The sequence below is a fragment of the Pezoporus occidentalis genome, unplaced genomic scaffold (genome assembly GCF_034315485.1).
Source record: "Pezoporus occidentalis ecotype Australia unplaced genomic scaffold, CSIRO_AGI_Poc_V1 ctg2, whole genome shotgun sequence".
NCBI lineage: Eukaryota > Metazoa > Chordata > Aves > Psittaciformes > Psittacidae > Pezoporus > Pezoporus occidentalis.
In genome coordinates this window covers 15,714,959-15,731,665 of record NW_026913855.1, presented here as the reverse complement: position 1 = coordinate 15,731,665, position 16,707 = coordinate 15,714,959, and the positions used below count along the sequence as shown (strand labels likewise).

At 46.9% G+C, this 16,707-nt stretch overlaps 1 protein-coding gene across 3 annotated transcripts in view; it reads left to right on the top strand.

Moving 5' to 3' along the window:
- Positions 1 to 2,049: 2,049 nt before the first annotated feature.
- The window catches only part of JARID2 (jumonji and AT-rich interaction domain containing 2), a 224,979-nt gene continuing 210,321 nt past the window's right edge, over positions 2,050 to 16,707 (top strand). Inside the window, exons 1-2 of one of the 3 annotated variants that reach the window (XM_062617973.1) lie at positions 2,050 to 2,150; positions 2,743 to 3,371. In XM_062617973.1, coding sequence (XP_062473957.1) covers positions 3,327 to 3,371 — 45 coding nt within the window. In that variant the 5' untranslated portion in view covers positions 2,050 to 2,150; positions 2,743 to 3,326. Of the gene's footprint in view, positions 2,151 to 2,277; positions 2,410 to 2,742; positions 3,372 to 16,707 lie in introns of those variants that run through there. The other 2 variants (XM_062617975.1, XM_062617974.1) reach the window with 2 other exon arrangements.

Genomic DNA, 16,707 nt, shown 5'->3' with positions numbered 1-16,707 from the left:
ACTACCTTTGTCTCTTCTGGCTTTCCAAAGTGTCTCCTGGAGAGAAAGTCACAGACTCATCATTACTGACCAAAGAAAACCAGAGACAAAAGCATTTTCTTCCAAGTATGCCCTAGACCTTCAAGTAACATTAACACCTTAATAAAAATAAATGCAGAAAGTTAAACAGCCCTCAAAGAAATGTGCATATTTCCAATTTAAAGAAACAAAAATTTCCCTTCAGACTCACACTTAGGAAAAATGTGTATTTTCCTACAAGAGGCCTAAAGAAAAGGCTTCAAATGCCTGACCACAGGTAGTATTACCATAAAAGCTTGATGTTGGATGAGGCCAAGCACACTTTTTTTTTTTCTTAAACAAGAATAGAAAAAAGCTCTAAAATAATTAGTAGTAACCATAAAGAAGTGAAGGGAAAACTAAGAAATTATGACATAACTTGTGGGTTTGGTTTTTTTCCCATTTATTGTCTTAAACATTATTTGCATCCTATTTCTAAGGTAAAGGGAGAACACTACACTTACTCAGGAAGCCTCACAGTTAAGACAAAAGGCTAGGAACAAGTGAGTGAGGTTCTGCGGAGTCCTGGGTCTCCTGCTCTCCTAACTTTGAGCACAGCACCCCAAGAGCTTTACACAAAAGTTTTGCCCCTACAGAGCAGAGGAAATACTCTCCAGAAGGGTGTGAACACATAAACTTCATCTGGAAGACAGTATAAAGTCTCTACAGCATTACATAAACGTAGGCATTAGCATAAAGTATGTCACCTCATAGTTTGTGAGTTGCACAGAAAAGTTCAAATAGCCACTAATACCTCACTAGGGAGATCATTAATTACTTTTTCTCCGTGTCCCTGGAAGAGATTAAATCCACCATTAAAGAACTGTTGTATTTTCTCTGAAGGTGTACCTCCCACTTCACACCCAGTCTCCTACTTTTTTGGCGTTTTGTTGTTTTTTTTTTGTGTTTTTTTGCTGTTGTTGTTGTTGTTTTTTTTGTTGTTTGTAATAAGAAGAGGGTATATCGAGAATAGATTTAAATTAGATACTATAAGTTCTTCATTGTGAAGGTGGTGAGGCACTGGCACAGGCTGCCCAGAGAAGCTGTGGCTGCCCCATCCCTGGCAGTATTCAAGGCCAAGTTGGACGAGGGTTAGAGCAACCTGGTCTAGTGGAAGGTGTCCCTGTCCATGGCAGGGGGTTGGAACTAGGTTGTATCTTTAAGGTCCCTTCCAATCCAAACTATTCTTTGATTCTACGAATTAACCTCCAAGGTTTTGCACTAACACCTTTCCAACTGCCAGGAGCGCTCAGCCGGCTCAAGAGGATACCGCTCTGGAAACGGCGAGGGAGAGAGCACGAGTGTCCAGCCCAGACCGAGCCTTCCTCAGCGCTTTCAGAGAGGACGCCCGCTGCTTCTGGAAAGCAGCCGGGCTCCCCGAGGCGTGCCCTAGGTCCAGCGGAGCCTGGGATTTAGAAGCATCCTTCAACACAGACAGGCTATTCTCCGGTGCGCCGGATCACCGGCCCGACCCGCCGCCGCCCGAAGGCCTGGGTCCCGCGGGGCAGCCCAGCGCGGCGGCAAAGGCGTTCCGGAGGGAGGAAGCGCGACCTCAGGACACCTTTGAGACATACCGATCGAGCCTCACACAGCCCGGCCCGGCAGCCTGTCCTGAACTGACACCGCCGCCCGGCAAGCCCCTCGGCGGAGCGGCCCACAGACACCAAGTTTCGTGCCGCCGCTTCCCACCCCAGACCAGACACATTAATCCCTTCTCTCTCCCGACAGCCTCCCGCGGCGCCTGCCTGCCTCTCCACTCCCTGTCAGCGATCTCCAGTAAACTTCCCCCTCCTCTCTCCTCCACCCTGACGAGCCATGCCGTCTCCTCCCCCGGGCTGTGGCGACGGCCGCCTCGCCGCGACCTCTGCACCGGCACCCCGCGATGCTCAGCCGCCCCTCGCACACCACATCCCCAGTCCCCCTGCGGCGCTTCGTGGTAGAGGCGGCGGGGGGGGTGACACAAGCATAAGGGAGAGACCATCAGAGAAAGGGGTGGCGAGGGGACTACAACTTTCCTGCGAGCCAGGACGATCTCCAGGCCCTGCGCGGAGCCCCGCAAGCGAGGCCAGGTGCTGCCAGCGCGGCGGGCCCCGGTGCGTGCCCGGGCAGGAGCAGGCGCGGCGGGCGCAGGGTTGGAGCGTGAGTGGGGGAGCCCTTGTCAGCTGGGAGGAGAGAGAGGCTGTTGCGGGGCGGGGAGACGAAAGGAGAGGAGGGGAGGGGGGCAGGGCAGGGCGGCCGAGCGTGCTGCGCGGTGAGGGACCGTCGCCAAACTCCGCGCTCGGGTTGTGGCGCAGAGGTAGCGGCGACCTTGGCTGCCGGGTGGCCGTGCTTAAATGCCAAGCAACAGAAGAGGTGGGAGGAGGGGTCAGGGGGAGAGGAGGGGAGCGTGTGACGCCTGACCCGCACCGAGCGTGTAGCGAGGCCTGTTGCGTGCGCTGCACGCAGCGGGGGCCGAGCCTTGCGGCTGCTGTCCCGGTTGGGAGTTAAGGGCAGGCCCTTAAGCGGTGTATGTATGTGTGTGTGTGTGCGTGCGCCCGTGTGTGTGTATATATATATATACATACACACGCGCGCGCACACACACGCAGACATATATATTAAAGAAAAAAAAAAGGGAAAGAAAAAAAAAAAAAAGGAGCCAGGTCCATTTAAAGTTGCTGCCGGAGAGCTGTTCTCATTGGTTAGGGGGGAGCTGGAGGAGCGGAGACACACACGGTGCGCGCAGCCCTCGCTGCTGCCGGAGTCGCCGGAGCCGCCACTGCCGGAGCTGCCACTGCCGGAGCTGGAGTTGTCTCTGCCGCTTTCCCTGCTGCCGCTGCTGCAGCGGCACAAACGTGACTTCCAACGTCTCGAGTATTTATCTTCTCCTTTTGGCCCCTTTCCTTCTTCTCCAAGATGTAACTACAGCTCTGACACTAAGGACCTGCAGATCGCTTAGGTGGCTGGAAAGAGAAAAAGGGGATACCGAGGGCGTCTTTTTTTTTTGTGTGTGTTTAGGGGGAAATTTTCCATTATGATGTTTCACTAAAGTGATTTTTTTTTGTCTCCTTCGCATTCTTTTTTTTTTTTTTTTTTTCCGTCCCCCGTTCCTCGGATTTATTACTAGGAGAATCACATTGTGAGGAAAGTCGGATTACAAGATACCACTACAAACAACCCCCTCCCCCCAGGATTTTTTTCCGTATTTTTAATTTTTTTTTTTAATTATTGTCGCGGCTTTAATTCATGAAGCAATTGTCCCCTTTTGCAATCAGAATCTGGATACCAGAATGAGCAAAGAAAGACCCAAGAGGAATATAATTCAGAAGAAATACGTAAGTGCCCGTAACATCTATCGTTTGACTCTCAGTTTTAGGAAATGGCAGTGAATGTCAAGTTTATCGCTAATCCTGCAGCTACAAGGTTTTCGGAACCAGTGTGCGACTGGATTTCTGTTTTGTTTTTTTTTTTTCTGTGGTGTGGGAGTTTCGGAGGCCCCTTTTTAACGGGGAAACCTTCTATCCAGTTGGGTTATAAAAGCCCAGATTTGTGCAGCGATTCCTCCAGTGGATAAATGTATTGACCTCAAATGACACAATCATAATCTAGTTTTAGATGAAAGGCGGGGGGGCTGCCTCAATAATGTCACGAAACTGCATTAATTTTTTCAGGCGGTTTTATTAATATCGCGCTTTTGCATGCCATAGGTGTGTATAGATGTATATTGTTTTTATTTTAGTGGGCTGCCTGTGTGTATCCCCGCCTGGTGAAGCGGCGGCGGCGGTTGTTGGAAGCCCTTTAAGTTGAAACCGAATGTCTGGTTATGGCGAGCTGGCTTCTCGCACTACCACATCCCCTTTTCTGCGGGGGATCGGCTGCTGCTTGCTCTATCGCCTGTCGTGCGATAGGAAGCGAACCGCCCGGGGATCGCCCGGTCCTCGGGCTTGACTTGAAGAATGGCGAGAAAATGGCTCGATGCAGTTTTAAGATAATTCATTAGGGTGGCTCGGGAAATTGGGGCTGATGCCGCGGCAGCCCGGCCAGTGTTTCTGCCTGTCTCTTTATTCAGCCGCTTAATCGAGCCCTTATAATTGTCTGAGCCTTTAAACGTATAAATGCGGGGGGGGATAGTTGGATTTTTGTTCGTGCTCCAGTTACGTTTTGATTGGCATAGGGGAGTTTTTTTTTCTTTACGTTTGGAAAAACTGAGGGGATTAGCCAAATACGCAGCAGAGCGAATAATGGGTTTGATCTGCACGTTAGAAAAAAAAAAAGTATTTTTTGTTGGGGGGGTGTATATTTAAATCCTGTCTTTGGGGTATGTTGGATGAGAAGCTTCTAAAAGTTGGGAGTTGCTTTCGCGCCTGTCGGTCGTGGCGATCGTTCGCAGCCCCGGGTGTCTCCTGGCAAGGGAGGGTGACCTTCGGGACACTTTTCTTTCTCGCTATTCCATAGATCGGTAAAAACTGCAGTTGGCTCCAGCTGACTGGCGCTGTCGGCTGCCCGCGACGTTGAAAGGCAGCCCCGGGGGTGGAGGGGGGCTGCGAGCTGTTTCGGAGCTGCCCGCCCCCCCCGCATCTTCTTTCCTCCCCCCCCACGAAATTTCCGAATTAAAATACATCCGCATTGCAGAGGAGCGGGGAACCCGGGGCCGGCGAGTTTAAAGTATTGCATCGAAACGGGAACGGCGGGTGGAAAGTCTGGCGAAACACGCGAGGCGTCCACGTTTCCCAGGCAGGCAGACAAAAGCGGGAGGGGGGGGGGGAGGAAACCGCCGTTTTAATAATTACGGAGGGGGGGTGAGGAGGGGTGGGGGCGATCGCCCCGAACCGCTGCTCCCGCGGTCGCCCCGGCTCCACAGGGGCGAACAATGCGGCGCCGGGGCTGCGCACACCTCCCACCTGGCCCCGCGCTCCGGGGGGGGGAAACGATCGGAGGGATGGGGCCGGCGGGGGGGCGGGCAACATGTCGTGTGCTCTCCGGCTGCAACTTCGCGGCGACGCGTGTTTTTAATCCTCTTCCCCCTTCCTTTCCTCCCCCTCTCCCGTTCCCATGTGTATTTCTGCGGGGGGGGCGCGGGCGGCGGTGCCGTCGGGGCGCGCTGGCGGCAGCAACAGGTTGCCGGGGCTGTGACGGGAGCCCGCGGGCCGCCGGCCACGCCGCCGCCCGGCCAGGTTCGCCCTGCTCCCGTGACGTCACAAAGGGAAGGGCCTGCGCGCCGTGGAATCTTCGTCGCCTCGGCGCTCCGACACCCCCCCGCCGCCCCTGGCGTGACGTCAGAACCGAGGCGGGGCGGGAGTAGGCCCCGGGGCAGCGCTCGGCGGCGCGGCGCGGGGGGGCGGTGGTGGGTGTGATGAGAGGGGTGGCCGGTCCCCAGGCCAGGTGAGCAGGAACGGGGTTGCCAGGCCCTGCCGGTTTCGGAGCCGGGAGGTTGTCAGCCGCCGCCCCGTGCGTAGAGAAGGCCCCGTCACGTCGCCCCGCGGGAAGGGGCGGAGGCGTGAGGAAGCAGCGTGGCGACACGCGTGGCACGTTTCCTCCTGTCCGTGACCTTCGGGCGCTGCGGCAGCCTGGCGGAACACGCCGGGACGCGGCTTCCGCCGCCGTTGCCGCCTTATTCTTGCTGGTGCCAACCGGGCCTTTTGTTGTCCGCCTGCGCAGCTGCAGGTGTGTTCGCCCCGCCCCGGGTCGGGGCTGGGGGCAGCTCATCCCGGGACGGGGGCACTTAACACAATCCCCTTCCCTCGTGTCAGGCTCTGGATCTCCGGTGCCACCTGAGCCCCAGGGGCAGGTCTCAGCCCCAGGCACCTAGGTACTGCCGCAGGTGACCCGGGAGAGGCGGTGTATAAGGTTGGCTGCTGCTGAGGAGGCCTAGCCTTCTCATCTCACTGGCCCTTGCTGCGGCTTCACCGCCCCACTGCCGGCCCGCAGCGGAACAGCAGGCCGCCCACTGTTGGGCCGTGCTGCCGCCCACCTGCGGGGCCCTTGAGGTGAGGGCTGCGCCCGGAGCGATGACCCGCCGTGAGGAGAGGGAGTCCAGCTGAGTGCCCCAGGGTGCGCAGGCACCGAGCGGTGGTGCCTCAGCGCCCCGCTCTTATCTCTACGGGCTGTTGTATCTGGAGTAGAGCCTGTTCAGGCTGCTGCTTTTCGGCATTTGTGGAATGAATTCTGAAAACAAAAAGGTGGTGAGAACAATGGAGTAAAGTCTGTACTTTGAAGGGCTTGGCTCCCCACTCCGTAAGTGGTCGCAATTAAAAGTTCTCTTAAACTTTGAGAGCGTTATCTTTTGCGACTGATAACCCAGGAATGAGGAAATCCGCGTATGCATCTTTTTTCTGTTCTTTAAAAACGCTATCACTATGGCTGACTCATACAAATCTTTCTTCTCACTTTACCCTCCTCTTTCTCAAACATCTTTACATATCAAATATTGCCTTTTGGCTCAAGACTCAGAAAAGTGACAGCTTTGTAAAGCATCAGCCGAGAAGCCAGACTGCGTTCAGTATGCGCTTGGAATTAATAGTTCCTAAATGAAAAGCTTTGAAGTCTTAGGCATAAATTCACAGGTGCATTTTTCTGCCCGTTTCTGTGATACTGAATAGCAATCTTCAGTTCTTGCTGGCTTAGGTCTCAAGAGTGTCAGACCTGGATTAATGTTTTAAAATACCTGCATAGTTCTGCCGTGGTAGCGGATGGCAAAATATACTGGAGTACTGTCACCTCGTGTGGCTTGTTTCCTTGTCCTTGCGGAAGTAAAAGTGCTGTAGTCTGCCATGAGGTGACATACTTCACCTACGTACAGCCTGGTAAACCCCTCAGATGGAGGCCTGTCCATGATTAGTGTGCTGCAGACATCCGAGGAGCGTTCCTGTGAGTGGTGTGACCTTTGAAATAACGGTCTTATTTGGGCGTGCTTCAAGTGGGCTCAGGGAGTTTTGTGGGGGATGGTGACCAGACAGCACCACCTTCTCCTGAGTAAGGGATGTTTGTGTAGGGTACCTGGCGCTGGGCACTCCAGGGCTTCAGCTGCACCCTCCCGCCTTGCTTTTTTTGCCTGTGGAAGTTTCATCTTACCTCCCACAGCCCCACAACTGCCAGTGTGCTTTAAGTTCGACCACTTCCTACAATGAATAATGTAAATACACCAGTGGCAGCAGAGGTAGTATTCAGTGTACATTGCATCTTACTTCAGATAACCTAGAGCCTTCTTGTGCTGGGTCCTTTTCAGGCTCTGGGTAGCAATGCCAACAGCATAGCATGCTCAATTCTTTTTTTTTTCTGCATGTATAACTTCAGCTAATGGTGTAAGGATGCTAGCTGCACTTGAGATCTGAGTTTGGATTCCTCTTAACTTTCTCCTGGTCTCCTGAGACTACAACGTTATGTTGTGATCGTAGAATAGCACTTAACTAGAAACTAGTAATTAAATCCTTGTTTTGAAAAAAGGAGTATTTGTTTTGTGCTATCAACAGATGCTTTGCCCTGAGACACTAAGACTCCTGCTTGCTCTGATGGGACTTCAAGCCAGGAATCTGTAGAAGATGCTGTCCAGAGTGAATTATAATGAATTAAGGCCCCTGTGAAGAGTTTCTAATGTTCATTAAGCACTTTCACCTTCTCTTATGAGGCCTACTAAGCCAGTATTAAAGATACATTACCCCTTCCTTTTCTGTAGATGTAAAAGAACAGCTAGTGTTATGCATATGCTAAAGTGTGGTATAAACATCAGCTGATTTTGTAAGGGAGCAGCACTGCCTCCATTTTATTGTTTGACGAAACAGAAAGAAGTCTAAATTACTTGCCTGAAGCTATATACTGTAACAGTGGCAGAGATGGAACTAATCTGTATTTCTGCAGCCTCGTCCAATATTCTGTCCTGTAGCTTACAAGCTCTTGCCACGAGGCATGGCATCTGCTGTACAGGGACTACTTCACGGAGTGCAAACTTGCTTCAAGATTTCCACCCTCCCCAGTTATGGTCTGGACTGTTATACACTGTGAACAGTGTATTTTAAACGTAATATGATAGAAGAGGCATTTCAGTAGAGATACTTAATTCTTTTGGAGTGATGATCATACACTGCAGCTGATAGAGACCAGTTGATACTGTGATGACTCAGCTGTGGGAGTATTACATAAAGTAGGTCAATTTTTATATCTCATATTCAGAAGCTAAAGAGACTAGATTTAAAATTTTCAATTTGTTTGTACACATTACTGATGTTTTCTGGTTTGAACATAACTGCAAGTTCTTGAGGAGGAGGGAAATGGGTTTTTTGGGGGTTGATTTTGAGGTTTTCTTATATTGTCTAGTGACTGAATTTGATCAACATGAACTTGGGGAAGGAGGGGAAACACCCACCAGCTGCATTCATTTCTGAAGCTTCCAGTTTGCAGCACTCAAGTGAAAGGGAAGCTTAAAGGTAATAATTGAAATAGGGAAAGGAAAAGCAGAGACATGTTTATGATTTTTTTTTTTTATTACAGGCACTCAGCTTTTGTGTGATAGAGGATGTGGAATTTGCAGAGGAATACATGCATTGCTACAAAATCCAGATTTGTATTTAAAACATCTTGGTTTTCCCCCCACTAGTCCTTTCCATGGCTTTCTTCCCAACTACAAATGTAAACCAGGTGTAAATGATGCATTGTTTGCCTTAGTGGGCAGACTGTCTGAAAACAATAGTGCTGATGGATTTGACTGCCTCTGTGTTAATATTAAGGGAACACTGACTTTTAATTCTAATAATACAGATTTCAGTGTTGCCAAACCCGGGCTGTTTCCTGACACTGATGGCCCTAAATGTCCCTATGCTTCAGGCCAAAACTTCTGTTGACTGGTTTTATGGTTAGCAGTTAACCTTCAATACAAAGGCCCTTAACCTGTTGTTACAGCTTAAGAGAAAAGGGTAAAACATACCTTAATGTCCAAGGGTATGATGGGGTACAGTTCCCATATACTTTTTATACTTACTACCATTTTTTATTTTAAGCATTTTTTAAGTGGTAGGAAGCTACCAGTTAACTTAAAAGCTGCAGATCGCCTGTAAAATTCGGGTCTAGTATTTGAGGAGTGCTTGGTGCTGAAATTCAGATACAGGAAATAATATGCTTGCCAAAATGTATTTGGTGTTCTCTTAGATCTTTGATGGGTTGGTTGTTTTGTTGGCTCACTACTACTGGGAATATTGGATAGGATCCTTCTTGGGTTTTAACGGGCAGGTTTTATTTGGGTACTCTGGGTTTTTATTTGTATAGAGGTAGGTTTATTTCAGTCACCAAAAACATTTTCTCAATGAATCAATAGGGTTTAGAACCATTTGCTGTTTCACTTGCTCGGATTTCACACTTTCCCTTGTAATGACATCCTGTTCTGATGTTGTTCCTTCAATAATCTGGTAGAAGCCTGGTATTTCCAGCGATGGGCTGTGGGAAAGGAATAAACCCTTTCATTATAGTAGCGAGGGCTTGTTTGAAAACATGCTAGTGCTCTTCCCCTCCATGTGTGCTTTCTTTTTGCCCCTTGCTTCCTTATGCAGTTGAAGGTTCTGAAGCTGTTGTTCAACTTGCCCTGCAAGTGTGGACACAATCACCAACAAAACTTGAGCAGTGGCGAACAGCATTGCCACACTGAAGGCAGTGTCTTGAGGCTCTCAGCTAGAGATTGTGGCTCCCTGGCCTGCAAGCAGATGGGTGGTGTGAGTGTACCCCATCTGATCCTGTGCAAAGTTAGTCAGCTTAATTTATGCTGCTGCAGAAGGCTGTTCAGAGTGACCAGCTTGGCAGAGCATGGAGGCAAGTTAAAAACACTCAGGTGGAAATTACCATTCTACCAGTTTCACATAGGGAAGAGTGGCACATGAAACGGCTTTAGAGTTTCTGCAGCAAATGTCTCATCCTGGACTGATGTGTCATAAACCATATCCCGTATTTTTATTGGGGGGAACAAAACTTCCTTTTATCAGGCATAAAAATGTGACTGTTGTCTTAAAAAAATGCATTGAAAAGGAAATGAGAAACCTGTACTAAAGTCTTTGTACACTTTGTGCATTTAGGCCTGTGGAGCAAGAATAGTTTCTGGTCAGGTTTGGTTTGGTTTAGTGCCTGTAGGATCACTACAGTTGCCGTTGGACATTTTGACACTGCTAAAATCAGTTTAGCAAAAAACGTGACAGTGCCCCTAGAAGAGTTTATAACTGCATCACTTGAGGGGCATGACTTAATTCTTTCTAAATGTCTCACTTCTGTAATGTGTAATCTGCTTGGTCTGTCCTACTTTGGTTCTTGTGGCCTTTTCTACCAGGTTCTTCCCTTGATTTGCTCTGCAGAAAGGCAGCTTTGGATCTGTGGCTGTTGCTATATTGGTTTTACATCCTAAGGGCCAGAAGAAATGCAAATAATAAGAATCACACTGAGAAACTGGCCTGCTGCTGTGCTCCAGGAGGACTTGTGGTATTTGCATCCTTGCGCTATGCTTTCAATTCTTTGAGCTTGCCTTGCTAGTCTGACATCTTTTGAATGATGTGATGGTTGCAGGAGTTTAGCATGTTTTGGCATACACGTGCTGACTGGCTAAGGATATTTATAAAGTCCAAAAATAAACCATGGGAGCTCATTCTGACATAATCTACTAATCTTAGTTTTGCACTTTGATACTGTGTTGACTGAGCCAAGTTGGGATAACTGTATATTGCGAGTAATTCATTTTTAGCTTTGCTGGCAGATTAGTGTTGAAGCAATGCATGCTTTTAAATTAAGAACGATGGGAGTGAGTTTGGAGAAATCAGCATCCCTTTCAACAATATGCATATGGAAATAGCTCTGTGCCTATTTTTAAAACAGATTTATGTGGGTAGAGATGCACGTTCCCTAATATTTCTGGGCAACGTTGTGTAGAATCATAGAAACATAGAATAGTTAGGGTTGGAAAGGGCCTTGGGATCATCTAGTTCCAACCCCCCTGCCATGGGCAGGGACACGTCACACTAAACCATCTCACCCAAGGCCTCATCCAACCTGGTCTTGAACACTGCCAGGGATGGAGCATTCACAGCCTCCCTGGGCAACCCATTCCAGTGCCTCACCACCCTAACAGGAAAGAATTTCCTCCTTATATCCAACCTAAACTTCCCCTGTTTAAGTTTTAACCCATTACCCCTTGTCCTGTCACTACAGTCCCTAATGAAGAGTCCCTCCCCAGCACCCCTATAGGCCCCCTTCAGATACTGGAAGGCTGCTATGAGGTCTCCACACAGCCTTCTCTTCTCCAGGCTGAACAGCCCCAACTTTCTCAGCCTGTCTTCATACAGGAGGTGCTCCAGTCCCCTGGTCATCCTCGTGGCCCTCCTCTGGACTTGTTCCAACATTTCCATGTCCTTTTTATGCAGAGGACACCAGAACTGCAGAACTGCACACAATACTCCAAGTGAGGTCTCACAAGAGCAGAGTAGAGGGGCAGGATCACCTCCTTCGACCTGCTGGTCACACTTCTTTTGATGCAGCCCAGGATACGGTTGGCTTTCTGGGCTGCGAGCGCACACTGCCAGCCCATGTTCATTTTCTCAACCAACACCCGCAGGTCCTTCTCCACAGAGCTGCTCTGAATCTCTTCTCTGCCCAACCTGTAGCTGTGCCTGGGATTGCTCCGACCCAGGTGTAGGACCTTGCACTTGGCATGGTTAAACTTCATGAGGTTGGCATCAGCCCACCTCACAAGCGTGTCGAGGTCCCTGTCTACTGGCATTTAGACATGATGGCTTTTTCCTTCGCAGCCCACAAGAACGGGATGGTCTTCTCTGCCCTTTCTCTCATTTATATGTTAGGGAAAAGACTTTTCTCTTTGAGGATTATGCTTTATTCTCTTCCGGATAAAAAAAATCTGCTACTGCTTTGGGTAAACTTCACTCTTGTACTAGGCATCTTGCTAATCATGTTGTGGGCTGGGGAGTCCAATCGAGAGAGTAAGCTTTTGAGGCTCCTCAGTGACAGGAACTCAGTTTCCCCTGGGCCCTACAACTCAATTTAAACAGCTAATAAAAATGTTTCAGCTACATTCGGGAATGACCTGCATTTTTAAGAAATGCAAAGAGGAGCTTGCCAATGTAAAGCATGTGGGTCAAGTCAGTTGTAACGTACAAATACTTTTTGAGGTTTTTAATAATGAAGAGGACAGAAACCATGAGTCTTGGACAAGAGTCCAGCTGTCTCACTCTTAGAGATGCTTATCATTATTTATATTAGTTGTGTATTTACCATAGAGTTTTAAGTGCTGTTCTTAAACTGCGAGTCTTCATGCCCTGAAAGTACATCATCTAGAAATTGCATTTAGGCTTTTAAGTTGCTGCAGGCTACCACCATATGTTTATAGTTTGTTCCTTTTTTATAAAGTACCCATTAAGCTGACCTTAGAGAAGGAATATATTTCCTTCTTTCTCACCTTTTTTATTTCATGGGTATTACCTTCAGCTAGTTTGTCCCACAGAATTCTTTAGGGTACATCAAAGTTGTAAGCCAAATCTCTCAGCTGCAGTGTGCATGCTAAAAACCCCATAATACAAATTTCCAACCCTGCACGTATGCCAGATCAGTTAACTTCTTAACTCAACTAAAGCTGAAAAAATAGAACTCCTTCTGTTTTGGTTTCATCCCCACAAAATTTGGTCCAGACCTTTGAGTCTGCAAAACTCAAAGCCAAGCAGAAAGACAGTTTACTGTTATTGTTTGTAAACCTGACTGATAATGAAGATGGTGCTGTATGCAGTTCCTTTTTGCGCGATGTTCCAAATGACCATCCTTAATGTGAGTGTTTCACAGAAAGATGGCTTAGATGGACGCCCAAGATGTTGTTTTCTGATTGATAGTCACTTCCCCCCACCCCCCCCTTTTGAAGCGTAGTGATAATGATGAAAATTCTCACGGCCTGTTGCCATCGTGAAGACTGGGTTTTGGAGACCAGGGAATATCCCTTTTAGTTTTGGATATAAAGCAGAAGTTAATGTTCTGGAATAGTATTTCCTCTAATCATTTATTAAAAGCTGTACTACCCCCACGTAAGATTGTAGAGAAGGTATTCTTTCTGCTGTTGAGGCCTTTAGCTTAAGTTTGAAAAGCTTTTACCAATGTTAGTTTTTTTTTTGTTCTAATTATTCAACATATAATGAGGGCACAGTAATACCACTTTGTAAGACAAGAAGCTTTGAGTTACTTAAAAGCTGGAGTTACAGCATGTTACAGTAACTGTAACTTGTGAATTATTTATAACTTGATAGAAATAATGGTTGTCCTAATGGCAAATAATTCTGAAGCTGGCTTTTCTTTTTTTCAAGTCTGTCTGTGATTACTTGAATGAATAAAACCTACAAAAGTAAGAAGAAGAAGTAGCCTTAGAGAGAAGCTGTCCTGTCCTGTTAATACTGTCTCCTTCTTCATGTCTGTGGTGGAAATGTCCTGTGTGTAGCTTTTGCATTTTGCCTTTGATAATGGTGTTGTGAATGAGAGACTTTAGTTGCCTAATGCCATGGCGTTTTTTGATTTTTAAGCCTGAGCTGCACTGAAAGAAGTGGTTTAGCCTTCCTCTGGCTGCCTGTTTCCCTTCTATTCTGCAGTCCAACATGTGTACCAGGTGGTAACTCCCACAGCCAACTGGAAACATTTCAGGTTAAAACTGAACTGACAGAATGTGGTTGATTTTTAATGTGGATTCATTTGATGTTGCAGTTTGTGATGTAGCTGTAAAAGTACTTGGTCTGGGGAAAGTATTGGAGGAACACAAAATGAAGTGGCAAGGGCAGGGCAGGATTGCTTCTATTAGCAATAGTATGAGCTTAAATGGGCTGTGAAATTATGACTAAATGGGAGTCTAGATATATGTTTTATTTCCTGGCAAGCAAAATTAGCTGTCCTTGTCTGCTCTAAGGATTGCTCAGGCATGGATTTTGCTTTACTGTCCTACCACTGGAATCATGGTGAATGTTAAATAAGGTTGAAACAAAGTTAGGCCACAAAGGTGCAAATGAAGCTAAAGGTGTCTGTGCCTGTAGTCATGGCAATGCCATAATAATTTCCAGAGAAGAGGACTAAAGATGTACTGCTGGTCTTACATGTTATGCTTGCTTATATGAGATTTGAACAACTTCAAATTTAAAGAAGATAAAAAGGCAAGAATATAAAATAAAGATAGCTGTGCTACTGGAAGATGAGTTCCACTGCTAAATGTGGTAGAAGTACTCTTTTAAATTCAACAGCCACATGCACCCACCCCACAATTGAAGAATTCTGTTCTTCACCGTGGAAGCGAAGCCAGTGTACCATTCTACTTTCTACAAGGACCTGCTTACAGAAGGGAGTTCCTCCAGAAATTTCCCATAGCTTTATTTGGCTTAATTATGTACTGCTGAAGAATAAAGTTCAGATAGCTTCTCTTGTTAAAATGCCTCATGTCTATTGAATGTGCAAGCGGACTGAAGGGCTGATGTATTTGATGTGTTTTTGCCCCAGGTTCCCAAGTAGTGTGAGAAGGCTAAACCATGTCAAATTAACAAGCTACAAAGAAGGAGGTTTCCTTTAATTTTAGGAACATGAGGATGTGGCATCACATGCCTTTTTCTCACCACTGGAGCCAGCAGTGCTGACCTCACTCATCTTTCCTTCATAATACAGTGCTTGGCCACATCAGTACAACTAAAGAGATGCATACAAAATAGGGTCACTGAAATTACCAGGATGAAAAAGTAGTTACGCCCGTGTTCTCCTTTCTTCCCCTGCCTCTTCTCATCTTTAGATGGTCTGTTTTCAGGGTAAGACTGCAAAGACCTTTTAGTGGCACAGTTAAGGGAATTGGTGGGCACAAGAACGTCTTTGGTTTTGCTGCGGGTTAAAAAGACGTGGAACTGCACCCTCAGTTTCAATCCAGGCGCTGTAGCACGTGCCTCTCTCAAATGTATGAATACTCTTACTGACGTCAACTGAAGTGCTTGGAGCTTGTGAGTTAAGCAAATGCCGAAGTGCTTTTCAGGGCTTGAGATTTTGTCATTCCTGTGTAAGAGTGTGTGCAAGTATTTGCAGGCAGGAATGTTTCTTAAGTTTTCTAAGAGGGTGATAGCCATTTAATGGTTTTAGTGGCTTTACTAGATGTAGTCCTGCCTGGGTTTTGTTTGTTTGTTTTTGTATTTATTTTTTTTTCTGAGGAAATAAGCTCTTACAAAGCTGCTGCCATCTCTTTGCAAGAAATCAAAATGAGCTATTGGCCACAGTAGTATTTTATTTTACTGAAGGCCAGAGAGGGAGATGAGGAAGGCTTTCTGCCGTTCATCTGGGGGCAGTTCCATAGGAAACACTTTGAAAAGGGAGGGGGATTGCAGTGTTGCTGCTTGTCTCAGGCTTGCCTGCAGAATTTGAGTGTTAGCTGTAGAAAATGCTGGCTGTGTATTTACATTATGAAAAGCTCAGCAAACAGTTAATGTGCAAGTACTGTGGAGGATAAGTAGAATGTGGCCCTGCTCATCCTTTTTTACAGTCCTTTCATAAACTTTTGGGAAATCGAATCATGCTGATGTGAGCATTCAGGAAAAGCTCATTTCATAATTCACATACATTAAAGGCTTTTATTTATAAGACATTAATATTCATGTTCTTTCAGTCAAGAGCAGCATTATGTGAGATGGCTGACCAGTCGTAAAAAAACAGTGCATGGCTTCCATTATTGAAAGGATCTCAGCGGTCTCCATTTGGGTATGACCTTCCAAAATAAGTAAAGGTGGTCAGATTTCTTCCAGGCTGGGTGGCAGACCAGGTATAATGATTTCTAGGCCCTGTTGCTTTGGAGAGCAGGAATACAATTTTCATCATAAATATGTTGAGGAAAGTAAGGTCTCTTAAGTCTTCTGGGTAAGACAATTTTTTTATATCATGCTTAGTATTTCATTATAATACTACTTGAACTGGCTCCTGTGTATGCTGGTGATATATCATGCAAAAGGAAATGTGTTTAGGGTGTAGCTAATCATGTTTTTTCCCCGCACAAGCATATTTTCTTATATTCTTGTTGATTCTTCTTCCTTTTGTGGTGTCATTTGATGCCCATTACTCTTGCAGTCAGGGATTCAGTGAAATTAATTCCCTGTGGGCATTTGGGAAATTACTGGTTCACTAATTTGGATGGAGAAGAGTGAAGGGATAAAAACTATTATTTACCTTTTTTTTTACTTCACTAACTTGTCTCAGATCCTGCCAGGCTGAGTCTGTCATTTTTTTCCTTCCTTTACAGACAGACCGTCTCTTTATGCATTATAACCCCTGGTCTGCTCATGCCTGCTGACTGGTCAGGCCATTCCTGATAGGCTCTGCCTTCTGGCCCAAACAGGGCCAGAAGCAGTGTTCCTGCATGCATACCTCTCCATATGTATCCTGCTTTCCCCTCTGGAATGGTGTTGAGTTGACCACAGGGGTTCCCTGGCAAAGTGGTCAGAAGCTTTTCAGCTTTTTGCAATATTTATTTTCTGGATATGCCTTTGCTTTCTTTCTGTCCTTTTTGTGTCCCTGTTCACCTTGCATAACCATGAGTAGGTGTGTAGTACAGACTGAAGGACTGCCTGGTTACCAGCTCTGCAGAATCCCTCTCCTTGGCATGAGCTCTTTTCAGAGGTGCTTCAAAGCATTGTCATTTTATTGCTTGCA